The sequence below is a fragment of the Panthera onca genome, assembly GCF_046562875.1.
Source record: "Panthera onca isolate mPanOnc1 chromosome E1 unlocalized genomic scaffold, mPanOnc1 haplotype 2 h2.Chr16_ul_6, whole genome shotgun sequence".
NCBI lineage: Eukaryota > Metazoa > Chordata > Mammalia > Carnivora > Felidae > Panthera > Panthera onca.
The window spans coordinates 693,380-707,153 of NW_027675820.1; the positions used below are offsets into that span (position 1 = coordinate 693,380).

The following is a 13,774-nucleotide window of genomic DNA, read 5'->3' on the forward strand; positions in this document are numbered from 1 at the left end:
CCTGAGGCTTTAGGCATGTTCAATGTATCACAGAACTTAATAAAAAAATTCTTCAAAGGTAATCTTGCCATTTTCTGTAATGCAAAGTAAAATGTAGATGAAGGAATTACTGCTTCTGAATTAATCTGTCAGCAGTTAATAGTCAAGTTATAACAAAGGTGAAAAGCCCGGGGGTCAGCCTGTACTGTTCCTTCTTCCTTAACTTCTGCATACATATGATTATCAATTTCTATTCAATTATTTCCAAATACTGCTTGAATATATCACTATATTAGTTAATGCCTATGCTATTACAATAGCATTGCTAAAAATCTATCGCATCAGTCTCATTTCTCTCCATTTATTTTAAACAATGCAGCAAGAGAGGTCTTTCTCTTTAAAAAAAAAATCTGGTTACTCCTCTGAATAAAACCCTTCAGTAGCTCCTACTTGTCCAAAAACTACAAAAGCAAAACAAAACAAACACACGGTGGGCAGGCAAAGAGGCTATAGGCCAATATTCCTTACAAATGTGTTAACATCTAAGTGAAATTCTAGAAAATAGGGTTTAGCAGTATAAGCAGAAACTAAAGTTCTAGATACCTTTAGGACATGCATTTTCACTGAGGGTGATAGGCTTTCAGGAAGGAAAACAGGTTCTTGGAGGGGAAAAAATCTTAGCCATTACAATGGTTTGTGGCCACAGTACATAAGCAAATATTTATTTTTGGCATTAAACATTCATAGCGTGTGGGATGGTGAAAAAGACAAAAATGTCTAAAAAGTCTCCTTAGGGGAGTGATATTTTTTTTTAAAGGTTAAGAAACACTACTTTTAGGATAATGGTAACCACCTAAATTTACTCTGGAGAAATCTAAGAAAAAGGCTTAGAAATCCATAGGACCAAAGATGGCATCTTGATGTGGAACTCAGTGCACAGAATTTGGTGGTGAAGGAAAAGAAAGAAGCAGTTAAAGATGAAGTCCCTACTAAACAGTATCAAAATGTCAGAAGGCTCACTACCCCCACCTCCCACCCTCTGCCCCAAAGGTGCCATTAAAGTAAACGGACTTCATTTACTTCAGTAGAAACTGAAGACAGAGCTCCACACTGAATGTGCCACCCAACACCCTCAACTCTTTCAACAAATCAGGATAGAAATGGACAAAGGAAGATCTGAGATGGGAGCCAACAACTCAGAAAATAGACTGTGTAGAAAGACCAAGTCAGCTCCAAAATAAAGACTCAAGTAAAGTAAAGGTACACAAGGTAGAATGGATATGACAAACTATAGTAAGGGACATAAAGGATAGACATGAAAAGAACCAAAAGGAAAAAAAAAAAAAAAAAAAAAGGAGGGGGAGAGAGAAAAGGAAGAAAAAAAAAAAAACCCAATGCAAAAAAAAAAAAAAAAAAAAAAAAAAAAGTAGAAAAGTTTACAGCAGAAGTGACAGAGCCCAGAAATAAACCCCACATATGCTCAACTAATATTTGACGAGGCAGCCAAGAACATTCAATGGAGAAAGGATGGTCTCTTCAACAAATGGTGTTGGGAAACTGAATAACCACTTGGGATACTCCCCAAAATTACCTCAAAATGAATTAAAGATTTAATTGTAAGATCTGATACTGTAAAGAAAACATAAGGAAACAGCTTTCAGACATTGGTCTTGGCAATGATTTTTTGGACATGACACCAAAAGCACAAACAACAAAAGCAGAAATCAACAAGTAGAACTAGATGCCATTTAAGATTTTTCTTTTTTTTAATGTTTATTTATTTGTGAGAGAGAAAGACACAGAGCATGAGCAGGGAGGGGCAGAGAGAGAGGGAGACACAGAAACTGAAGCAAGCTCCAAGCTGTCAGCACAGAGCCCGACATGGTGCTTGAACTCAAGAATCATGAGATCAAGACCTGATGTCGAAAGCTTAACTGGCTGTAGTCGGACGCTTAACCGACTGAGCCACCCAGGCACCCCAGAACTACATTCAACTTAAAAACTTTTGTACAGCAAAAGAAACAATCGGCAAAATGAAAAGGCAACCTACAGAATGAGAGAAAATATTTGCAAACCATATATCTGATAAAGGATTATTATCCAAAATATATAACAAAGAATTCACACAGCTCAATAACAAACAAGCAAATGAACTATTTTAAAAATGGGCAGAGCAATAGAATAGGCATTTTCCCAAAGAAGACATCCAAATGACCAACAGGTGCATGAAAAGGTGTTCAACATCACTAACCATCAGGGAAATGCAAATCATAACCACAATGAGATATTGCTCAAACCCGTTAGAATGGCTATCATCAAGAAGACCGGAGATAAGGATTTGTGATGATGTGGAGAATGGGAACCCTCATACACTGTTGGTGGCAATGTAGATTGGTGCAGCCACTATGGACAATAGTATAGAAATTCCCCTCAAAATTAAAAATAGAACTACGATATGAACCATCAATTCCCCTTACAAGTGTATATTCAAAGGAAACGAAAACAGGATCTTGAAGACATACTCCTGTGTCTATTTCAGCATTATTCACAATAGCTAAAATATGGAAACAATCTAAGTGCTCATCAACAGATGAATAAACAGAGGTAGTGTGAAAATAGACAACAGAGTATTTTTCAGCCATGAGAAAGAGAGAAATCCTGTCATTTGCAACAAGATGGTAGGATCTTGAAGTCCTTATGCTTAGAGGAGATAAGCCAAAGACAAATGTTGTATATATCGCTAATATGTGGAATCTAAAAAAGCCGATCTCACAGAAAGAGAGCAGAATGGTGGTTACCAAGGACTTAGGGGGTGGGGTGATTGGGGAGATACTGTTAAAAAGTACAAATTTGCAGTTAAAATGAATAAATTCTGGAAATCTAATGCTGTGCTGATCTAATACTGTATTACATAATTGAAAGTTGCTAAGAGACTAGATCTTAAATGTTCTCACCACAAAAAAAGAAATTGTGATAATTACGTGATGTGATAGAGGTGTTAGATAACATTACAGTGATAATTATATTGCAATATATAAATGTATCAAATCAACACATTGGACACTCTAAACTTACATAATGTTATTATATGCCCATTATATCTCAATTTTACAAAAAGGAAAAGAAAAACTCTGTGGAGGTGGAGTGGGGGGAAAAAAAAGCTCTAAGTCACTAATATTGAGGATGAAAATGAAGGTATCATTACAGATGAAGCAGAAATCAAAAAAGATAAAAAGCAGATGTCAAGGACAACTTTATCCAATACATTTGAAAAGTCAGATGAAGTGGACAAATTCCTATAAAGACACAGCCTGCCAAAATTGACAGGAAAATAGAATATTTTCTTGGTAATACCATACAATTTCAGAAATTAAATCAATAGTCCAGAATTTTTCCATAAATAAAACTCTAGGCCCATAAGGCTTCACCTGTGAGTTCTGCTTAACATTTGAGGAAGAAAAAAAATCTCTTACAGAGAATAGGAAAGTAAAGAATATTCCCCAACTCTTTTGAAAACGTAACAAAAATGATATTCAACAATACCAGTCATTAAAATAACGCAGTTATTTTGTACATTTATAAACATCTGCTTCCTTGAGCCAATGCCGCAGGCAACACCCCCTGAGGTATTCCTGGATATCAGCATAGTTTACCTTCCAAAGGGTTAACACGTGGCGAAGGGCCTCACGGACTCTGTTGTACTCTGTGCATGGCATTCTGACTGAATACTGCCCGTGCCAGTCAGTTCACAAAGTGACCTCATCTCCCAAGTACCACCACCCACAGGGATAAAGTAGGCCCAGACTCACCCATCTGTTCAGTTTCACAGAGCTCAGGCTTGGCACACTATGGTGGCACTGGTGCTCACCAGTCATCTCACTGCAGCGCCCCCCCCCCCCCCCAGGGTGCCCTCCATTGCTGTATATCCCATCCATACATCTCCCATCCCCACTGGTAGATGATGGCCTTTACAACTAGATGCATTCAGACTACTAACCATGTTCAGGTCCATGTCTTAATACTTCATCAAGTAAAACATTAGCTGCATGAAAGTCATTGTTCATCAATAATGCCTTGAGGCTAGAGACATCAATTAGATCATTCTGGAGAATTTGAATAGTAATGAAGAGTAGCTGTGTAACTGAGAAAAAAAAAAAAAGAGCAAAAACGTGCTTCAACAGCAGAAATAAGAGTACATTGTTCACTTTCACTTAATGGGCTTGAGTTGCATAAAAGAACTTTACATGAAATTACTAGTAGTTTTAAAAACCATTGTGTAGGGGCGCCTGGGTGGCGCAGTCGGTTAAGCGTCCGACTTCAGCCAGGTCACGATCTCGCGGTCCGTGAGTTCGAGCCCCGCGTCAGGCTCTGGGCTGATGGCTCGGAGCCTGGAGCCTGTTTCTGATTCTGTGTCTCCCTCTCTCTCTGCCCCTCCCCCGTTCATGCTCTGTCTCTCTCTGTCCCAAAAATAAATAAAAAATGTTGAAAAAAAAAAAAAAAAACAAAAAAAAACAAAAAAAACCATTGTGTATTGTAACAGCTAGCAGTTACTGAACACTAAGTGCTGGAGACTCTTCTGAGTACTTCTACTTTACCTACTTAAGTCTATTATTACCTATAATAATTCCAAGATAGGCATTATTATCCCCATTTTTCAGATGAAGGAATTGAGGTTAGTGAGATTTAAAAAAAAAAATTTAATGTTTATTTATTTTTGAGAGAGACAGACAGACAGACAGACCACGAGCGGGGAAGGGTCAGAGAGAGACAAAGATGCAGAATCTGAAGCAGGCTCCGGGTTCGGAGCTGTCAGCACAGACTCCAACGTGGGGCTCAAACTCACTAACCGCGAAATCATGACCTGAGCTGAAGTTGGGCGCTTAACCAACTGAGCCACCCAGGCGCCCCGAGGTTTGTGAGGTTAAGTGATTTACTAAAGAATACACTGGTATTAAGTGGCAGGGCCAGGATTCAAATCCAGGCACGATATTTCCAAAGCCCATGCTCTTAACTACTGTGCCTTTCAAGTAGACGTATGTAACTGGTCAACCATGATGCCTACAGCTACATAATACTTCATATGTGGACCCTGAAATAATTGTGAAGCATTACAAAGAAGTTTACATCAAAACTTTATTGCCTTATTTCACTTAAAGTTATGTTACAGAGACAAAATAAGAAGAAGAAGAAGGTGCTGTTTCTGTAAGTCGTGCTCTTTATATTTATCTTATAGCCCCACAAATCTTGACAGCCTTGGTCACTTTCCAATGCCTTCAAACAGTTGTGGTTGTTGATGCTGTTTAATTTAATCCACATTTTACTAGCTGTTCTCAGCAGGAGGGTTGGTTTCACATAAGCTACTCCATCATAGTCAGAAGTAGAACCAGGTAACTCAAGCTTTATAGGTAAATTTGATGCCCTGCTCTGGTTGAAAATTACTGTTTAGGTTATTACTTTACTACAAAGCTATAGTGATTAAGACCATGTGGCATAAGAATAAATAAAAATCAATGGAATGGAACTGGGAGTCTAGAAATAAATCCATACATTTCTGATCAATTGATTTTTTACAAGGATGGCAAAACCATTTATTTAAGGGGGAAAAGAATGATCTTGTCAACAAATGATGCTGGGGTAACTGGCTATCTGCATGCCAAAGAATTAAAGTGGACTCCCATCTCACACCACATACAAACATTAACTCAAAATGAATCAAAGATTGAAATTAAAAGGCTAAAACTATAAAATTCTTAGAAGAAAACATTAGTATAAATCTTAATGATCTTGGATTATGTTTAGACATGATATCAAAAGAAGTGACAAAAGAAAATATAAACTGGATTTCACCCAATTTAAAAACGTTTGTGCTTCAAAGGACACCACCAAGAAAGCGAAAAGACCCATAAAATTAGAGAAAAGATTTGCAAATCATCTATCTGATAAAGCTATAGTATCCAGGACATAAGAACCCTAACAACGTGACAAATAACCCAATTTTAAAATAAGCAAAGGGTACATATCTCTAAATGGCCAGTAAACACATGTAAAGATGTTCAAAGTTATTAGCCATCAGAAAAATGCAAAACAAAACCACGGTGAGATACTTGTGAGACTAGGCTAGAATAAAAAAGACAGACAATGTAACAAGTACTGACAAGGATTTAAAAACTTTTTTTTTATTTTTTAATGTTTTTATTTATTTTTGAGACAGAGACAGAGCATGAACGGGGGAGGGGCAGAGAGAGAGAGGGAGACACAGAATCGGAAGCAGGCTCCAGGCTCTGAGCCATCAGCCCAGAGCCTGACGCGGGGCTTGAACTCACGGACCGCGAGATCATGACCTGAGCCGAAGTCGGACGCTTAACAACTGAGCCACCCAGGCACCCCAGTACTGACAAGGATTTAAAGAAATGTACAATGCTGTTGGGAATGTAAAATGGGGCAGCTGCTTTGGAAAATGTTCCAGCAGCTCCTCAAGTTGAATGTAAAGTTACCACGTGACCCAGCAGTTCCATTCCTAGGTAGGTACCTGAGAGAAATGTAAATGTACGTCCACACAAAAACCTGTACTCAAAAAAATGTACACATGTTCATAACAGCATTATTCTTAGTGGCCAAAAAAGGGAAACAACCCAAATGTCTATGAACTGATAAATGGCCAAAGAAAATGTGGTATAACCACAGAATATTATTCTACCACGAAAAGGAATAAAGTACTCATTTATGTTATAATGCAGGTGAACCTTAAAAACAGTATGCTGGGGCGCCTGGGTGGCTCAGTCGGTTGAGCGGCCGACTTCAGCTCAGGTCATGATCTCATGGTTTCGTGGGTTCGAGCCCCATATCGTGCTGACAGCTCAGAGCCTGGAGCCTGCTTCAGATTCTGTGTCTCCCTCTCTCTCTGTCCCTTCCTCGCTCTCTCTCTCTCAAAAATAAACATTAAAAATTAAAAAAAAAAAACAAACAACAGTATGCCAAATGAAAGAAGCCAGACACAAAAAGCCACAAATTATATGATTCTAGTTATATGATGTTCAAAAATCAACACAGATAGAAAGCAGACTAGTGGTTGTCAGTGGCTGGGGAGAGTGGGGAAATAAGCACTACAGGGTACAGGGGTTTTTTTGACGTGATGAAAATGTCCCAGAATTAGAGTGTGATGGTTGCACAACTTTGTGAATATACCAAAAACCACTGAATTGAACACCTTAAAAGGATGAGATTTGGGGCTCCTGGGTGGCTCAGTCGGTTAAGCAGCCGACTTCGGCTCAGGTCATGATCTCGCGGTCCGTGAGTTCGAGCCCTGCATCAGGCTCTGTGCTGACCGCTCAGAGCCTGGAGCCTGTTTCAGATTCTGTGTCTCCCTCTCTCTCTGACCCTCCCCCGTTCATGCTGTCTCTCCCTGTCTCAAAAATAAACATTAAAAAAATTTTTTTTTTAAAAAAAGGATGAGATTTTATGGTACGTGATTTATATCTCAGTAAAAATGTACATTTGATAAATAATGCCATTGATTATAAAGGTGTTCTAATTTTAGAGATATTCAAACGTGAAGAAAAAAAGACATTTGTTTCCCCAACGCATTTAGAAATACATTGTTGGCAGGGGTGTCTGCATTTGCGGAGAGTTCTTTGGTAGGTGTTCTCTGTAGACATGGGCGTTTAGGGAAAGATGCTGGTGTTGAAATGGTTTCCCTAATTTCAAGGAGCACGAGAGGAACTTTGGGGACAAAGACCAAGCAATTGTCTTTATGCAGCAGGGGCAAAATGATGTGGTTAGGCCACAGAAATGACATGGTAGTAAGAATGATACAGGGATTAATGGCCCAAGCATTTAAAGAAACTAGATAGATGAAGCTAAGATTTCTATAAATGAAATCAATGGCCAGTCCATTTGGGTAAACCTGAAAACTCCAAAGGCCTGTCTTGAGACAGCACAGAGGGTAGTGGTCCTTCACCCAATTTCCACACCTGATTTAATTCATAGATCCAGAACCCCTTGAGTGAAGAAAAATTTATCTCCTCTTGAGGAAGGACTTTATATTAACAGCAAAGGTATTTACTGTGTATCTTCTTCGACCCTGTTTTATTTCTTTTCCCTCCTTTATAACTTTGTCCCATTTTCACTTGTTTTTTTTTTTTTTTTTTTTTATATCGCATAAGCTGCTTGAAATCCTTTTTGACACTATAGAGACTACAAATTAAACACTTGAAATCCATTTAGTGATTTTTTTTAAATGTGATTTCATTATCTTTATTTTACAGTCACTTCTTTAAACTGGAAGTATTCACTTACCTACGGACTCTTTGAAAGGTGGACTTCCTTTAATTCTTTCAAAGAAATCTTTTAAATTCACCTCATTATTATCTGGAAATATCAAAATCAAGCATATTGTCATTAAAACCCTGATACTCAGTCAGTACACAAAATAAAGGCTCTGATTAACAATACCTAAAATCTCATTCTACCTTATTTTCTCTCTCAAATGGCTGAAACTATTTCAATGTAATTTTTCATACTTTCAGGAACCACACCTATTGATCAGTTAATGATATTAATAGTTCACTTTTTTTGACTTCTTACTCAAAAGTAAGAACTTAAAATAACTTTTGAGTTCCTTATGTATACTAAGTATCCTTTTATGATGCTTCACATTTATTAACTAAAATATGCACAAGAATTCATTCTATAACATGCTTGATGTGCCTATCCTTAAAAGATGAAAGCAAAGAGAAATTAAATAACTTGTCTAGGTCACAAGAGCCAGAAAGTGCTCGAGGCTGTATTTGAACTAAGGCAGTCTAAGGCCAGAGGTGACAATGTTAACTATTGGGACACACACACACACACACACACACACACAGGAAATAAAATGCAGTAATGTAACCACAGCAGAAAATATAGGGCTATACCTACAATGAAAAGACTTTAACTTATAACAAAATGGCAAGCTGGGTAGCACAGGAATGATTACAAATTCCTAAAGATGCTGTATGAAATACTTTATTCTATAAATGCATTATCAAGTTGTATGAAAAGGAAATAATAAAACGTTAAGTGGGCACAGAGATCCAGAGGGGAAAACCAAGTGAATACTAAGCCTACAGCTATTTGGGGATACATATTAGATCCAAAAGCAGCAAGGTGCTTGATTTAAATGTTCATGCATATTCATAAAAGAAATCTTGGGTCCTGCTACACGGAGAGTTTGAATTTAGATACCAAATGAAACTGGGATGCTTAAAGAATTTCAATCCAGTGAAAGGGAGATTAAAATATTATATTCACTGGCCCATGTAAACACCAGGGTGACCTAAATCTTCCCAATTTTGAGAGGCAGTGGGTAAAAAAGATCACCTGTGAAAAATCTCCTGCAACTCATGTGGGCTTAGGGTCTAAATTTATACCACTCTCATGATATGAAAAACTCCAGGTCAAAACATAAAAATTGATTGAGGTCAATAATAATCTATGGCAAAAGCAATAACCAATCAATGCTGGGGAGGTACTCTTAAACCTAAGACATGCTCATGGGATTCCCATAGAAAAAACAAGCTGGTTAAGATAAACCCCAAATAAAAAGCCACCTAAAACTGGTAAAACTCACCAGCTTCTAGAAGTATTCCCACACGATTTGACACTTAAGAGTGGATGTAAATAGGAAAGGAGATCAAGTTCACAATACATGAAGTCAAAGATGGAAAACAAAGATAAATATGTGACCACTTGGAAACAATGATCAAGACTAAATAATTATTCTTCTGAGATGTAATGAAACCTTGGGTATTTCCTTTGGTTAAAAAAGCAGAATGGGACAAGCAAAATAAAAGGTGAAATTGGGTCTCCTCTGAAGAAAGACTGCAGATCAAAATGAAGCTGCTGATGTCATGTCTTTGTTTTATTACATAATGGTATTTTCCCACCCATGCTTACAAGAAATGAATGCTAATTATCTAAATAAGCATATGTAGAGTATGAACAGATAGATACGGTCAGTAAATAAATTAGCAGACTATTTTGGCTCTAATTTATATCAACCTAGGCCTCACTGCGACTGCCTTTAGCATTTTACCTCCATATAAAACACTCTAAAACTGGTTCCTATAAACAGGAAAAAATGAGCAGAATCTCAAGCCAAAAAAAATGCTCACCACCGATGTCACAATATTTAAGGGCTTCACTGACGTCCTCCTCAGCTAAATTAACATTCAAACTTTTCAGGGCATGCTCCAAGTTACGTATGCCAATCTTGCCATTATCAACACTTGTCAAGATATAAGCAGCTTCTTTAACTGCTACAAAGATAAATAAATATATATAAGATACTATTATTTTAAAAAATGCAAAATAGTTTGCCCAGAGTCCACTATAGGTGAACTCTCAATTTAAGTATATATATTTAACTAAAATCTCTGCAGAAAAAAAGCAAAGTATTTTCTACTTGTAACTGACAACCTATTTATTTCAAGCAGCATTTAAAAAAATTAAGGGCGCCTAGGTGGCTCAGTCGGTTAGGCATCCAACTTCAGCTCAGGTCATGATCTCATGGTTCCTGGGTTTAAGCCCCGCATTGGGCTCTGGGCTGAAAACTCAGAGCCTAGAGCCTGCTTCAGATTCTGTGTCTCTCTTTCTGCCCCTCTTCCACTTGTCCTCTCTCCCTCTCTCTCTCTCTCTCTCTCTGTCTCTTAAAACTAAACATTTTAAGAAAAGAAAAAATTAAACCAAAAAATTATATGCAGAATATGATGGGTTACCTGAATCCACTCATCCATTAAATACTGAGTAAGCTGTGACCCTTTCTTAAATAATAGTAACATCCTGTACATGTAGATCTAAAGACTTCTATCAACTGATGAAATAAACGAAAAAAAAATGCTAAAATTTGAGATTAAAGCTCTTGATCTCCAGGGCCACTACCAGTCTATATTGTGCTTTTGTGTGAATTGAAAAAAGGCACCCCTCTCTATGTATCAATTACAAAGAGGCATACCTTCCTCTAGGTAGCTGCAATCTAGCATTGGTGGTCCTAGCCTGGAGAGCACAGTGGAATGTAGAATGCATTTCAGTCTCTACTTGTACCCTCTCAACCAGGCATCTTTGTGCAAGCACAACCCATACAACCAAATGTAGTCCTGTTGATACCACACCAATTTAAAATATAAAACATGATCATTACTGGGAGTTTCAATTTTTTGTCAATACCATTTCTCACCCCATTTCTCTCTCAACCCCAAAACGAAGTTGTCATGTATGTTTCCACAGTCCGAAAATCGTTGCATTATACTAACAGATCTAAACCTTCAGTTGGAAAGAATACCATAATACCATTTTAGACCTATATTCATTTTTACTAACATTTATCTTATAGCTACTAAGACCAACAATGAAAATTTCAGCCCTCTTAAAGAGTTTCCTTTAAATTCCTTGAAGACAGGGACTGAATTTGTCATGTCTGTAAATAAAATTATAATACATTATATAGTTGGTACTATGAGAAAAATGTGTGCCAGATATGAGCACTGAGCACTCAGATATAAAGCACTGAGACAGTTCACCTAACCTATAACTCTGAAAAGTCTTATGGGTTGAGGAGTGATGTTTGAGCTGAGTTTGGGGGGAAAATGTGAATTTGTTTGACAGAAAATATACAGAAAGGAAACAGCACATGCAAATATATGGAACCAAAAGCACATGGAAGATATGGAACCAATTTAAATTATAATAAGTAATATGGTTACAGAATAAATACAAATGCAGAAGTGATGAGAGATGAGGCTAATGAGATAAGAAGACAGATTTATTGTCATTCTTTAATTCCATAAATATTCACAATTATATAAGTCAATAATATAAAAGATTTGAAACAATGCCTAGCACAGTAAATATCATCTAATATTAGCTATTCAATTAGCTATTAATAAGGGGCTTCTGAAAGCCAAAATTGTGCTAGGATCTGGAGAAACAATGCTAGGACTTGTAGCAAAATGGAAACATGGTTCTTGGCCCAATGATGCTTCCAGGCACGTAAGAAAAAGAATCATTAACCAAATAATCAAAAATGTGACTAGAAAACAACCAGATTTTAACATGGGCAGAAGACCTAAATAGACATTTTTCTGAAGAAGACATACAGATGGCCAACAGACACACGAAAAGATATTCATCACCAATCTCAGGGAAATGCAAATCAAAATAACAATGAGATATCACCTTACACGTGTCAGAATGACTAAAATCAAAAACATAAGAAGTAACAAGTGCTGGCGAGGACGTGGAGAAAAAGCAGCCCTTGTGCAATGTTGGTGGAATGTAAATTGGTACAGCTGATGTGGAAACAGTATGGAGGTTCCTCAAAAAGTAAAAACAGAAATACTATTTGACCCAATAATTCCACTACTGGGTATTTACCCAAAGAGAACAAAAACACTAACTCAAAAAGGTATATGCACCCCTATATGTTTATTGCCGCATTATTTACAACAGCCATGATATGGAAGTATCTCAACTATCTATCAATAGGTGAATGAATAAAGATGTGGTATATTATGGAATTTGACAAAACCATGGAAAAGAATGAGATTTTTTTTGCCATTTGCAACAACATGGATGGACCTAGAGGGTATTATACTAAGTGAAATATGTCAGACTGAGAAAGACAAACACCATATGATTGCACTCATATGTGGAATCTAAAAAACAAATAAAAAAAAGAAAAGCAAAATCAGACCTATAAATACAGGAACAAACTGATGGTGGCCGGAGAGAAAGGGGGATAATGGGTAAAAGGGGTAAAGGAGAGTAGGAGATACAGGTTTCCAGGAATGTAATGACTATGTCATGGGAATAAAAGGCACAGGAAAGGGAATATAGTCAGTGATATTGTAATATTGTTGTATGGTGACAAATAGCTATGTTTGTGGTGAGCATAGCAAAATGTATAGAGAATCACTACACCTGAAACGAATATAACATTGTGTGTCCACCGTACTCAAATAAAAAAAGTTTAATGAGAAATTATATTATTTTGGTCTTAATGAATTAAGATAATTCAAAGTTCTCTAATATTTTTGCTACTTTTTTTCCTAAGTAAGCTCTACACCCAACATGGGGCTTGAACTCATGACCCTGAGGTCAAGAGTTGCATGTTCTACCAACTGAACCAGTCAGATGCTCCTACTTTTGTCACTATATAAGCTAAAATATATTGAGCATTTCTAGTGTCATTTAAAAAAATATTAATGGGTATTTATAGTATGAAGTAAATGCTATGAAAAAGACATAGTTTAATGAAAGCTTATAATAAAAGAAGCTGACCTCGACTAGCAGATAATGACAGGCTCCCTAGAGGAAATTGACATTCATTCAATTTTTTTTTTAATGTCTATTTTTGAGACAGAGAAGGAGACACAGAATCTGAAGCAGGCTCCGTGCTCTGAGCTGTCAGCACAAAGCTCAGCACAGGGCTCAAACTCACAGACTACGACATCATGACCTGAGCCAAAGTGAGACACTTAACCAACTGAGTCACCCAGGCACCCCATCACTCATTTGAAAGATGAGTAAACATTAACTAGGCAAAGAGTGTCAGGGAAAACTATTCCAGGGAACAAAATACGCAAAAGCTTTGTAGTTGGAGTTCTAAGGAAATGAAAGAAAGCCATTGTACTTGAAAATGCAGAAAGCAAGGGTAATGGTACAAAATTATACCAGAGAGCTAGGACATGCAGGATTTTGATCTTTAACAACAATGAAAAATGTTTAAAGAGTTGAAAATAGGGGGACATCACACAATCAG

General features: G+C 37.2%; 1 protein-coding gene across 1 annotated transcript in view; it reads right to left on the minus strand.

The window, feature by feature from the left end:
• The window catches only part of LOC144615287 (EF-hand calcium-binding domain-containing protein 13-like), a 23,746-nt gene continuing 9,972 nt past the window's right edge, over positions 1–13,774 (minus strand). The window contains exons 7-10 of the mRNA XM_081794835.1: positions 10,131–10,274; positions 8,275–8,346; positions 3,977–4,120; positions 1–74 (exon numbers count right to left, since the gene is read on the minus strand). Of these exons, the coding sequence (XP_081650961.1) occupies positions 37–74; positions 3,977–4,120; positions 8,275–8,346; positions 10,131–10,274 (398 nt within the window). The 3' untranslated portion in view covers positions 1–36. The remainder of the gene's footprint in view (positions 75–3,976; positions 4,121–8,274; positions 8,347–10,130; positions 10,275–13,774) is intronic.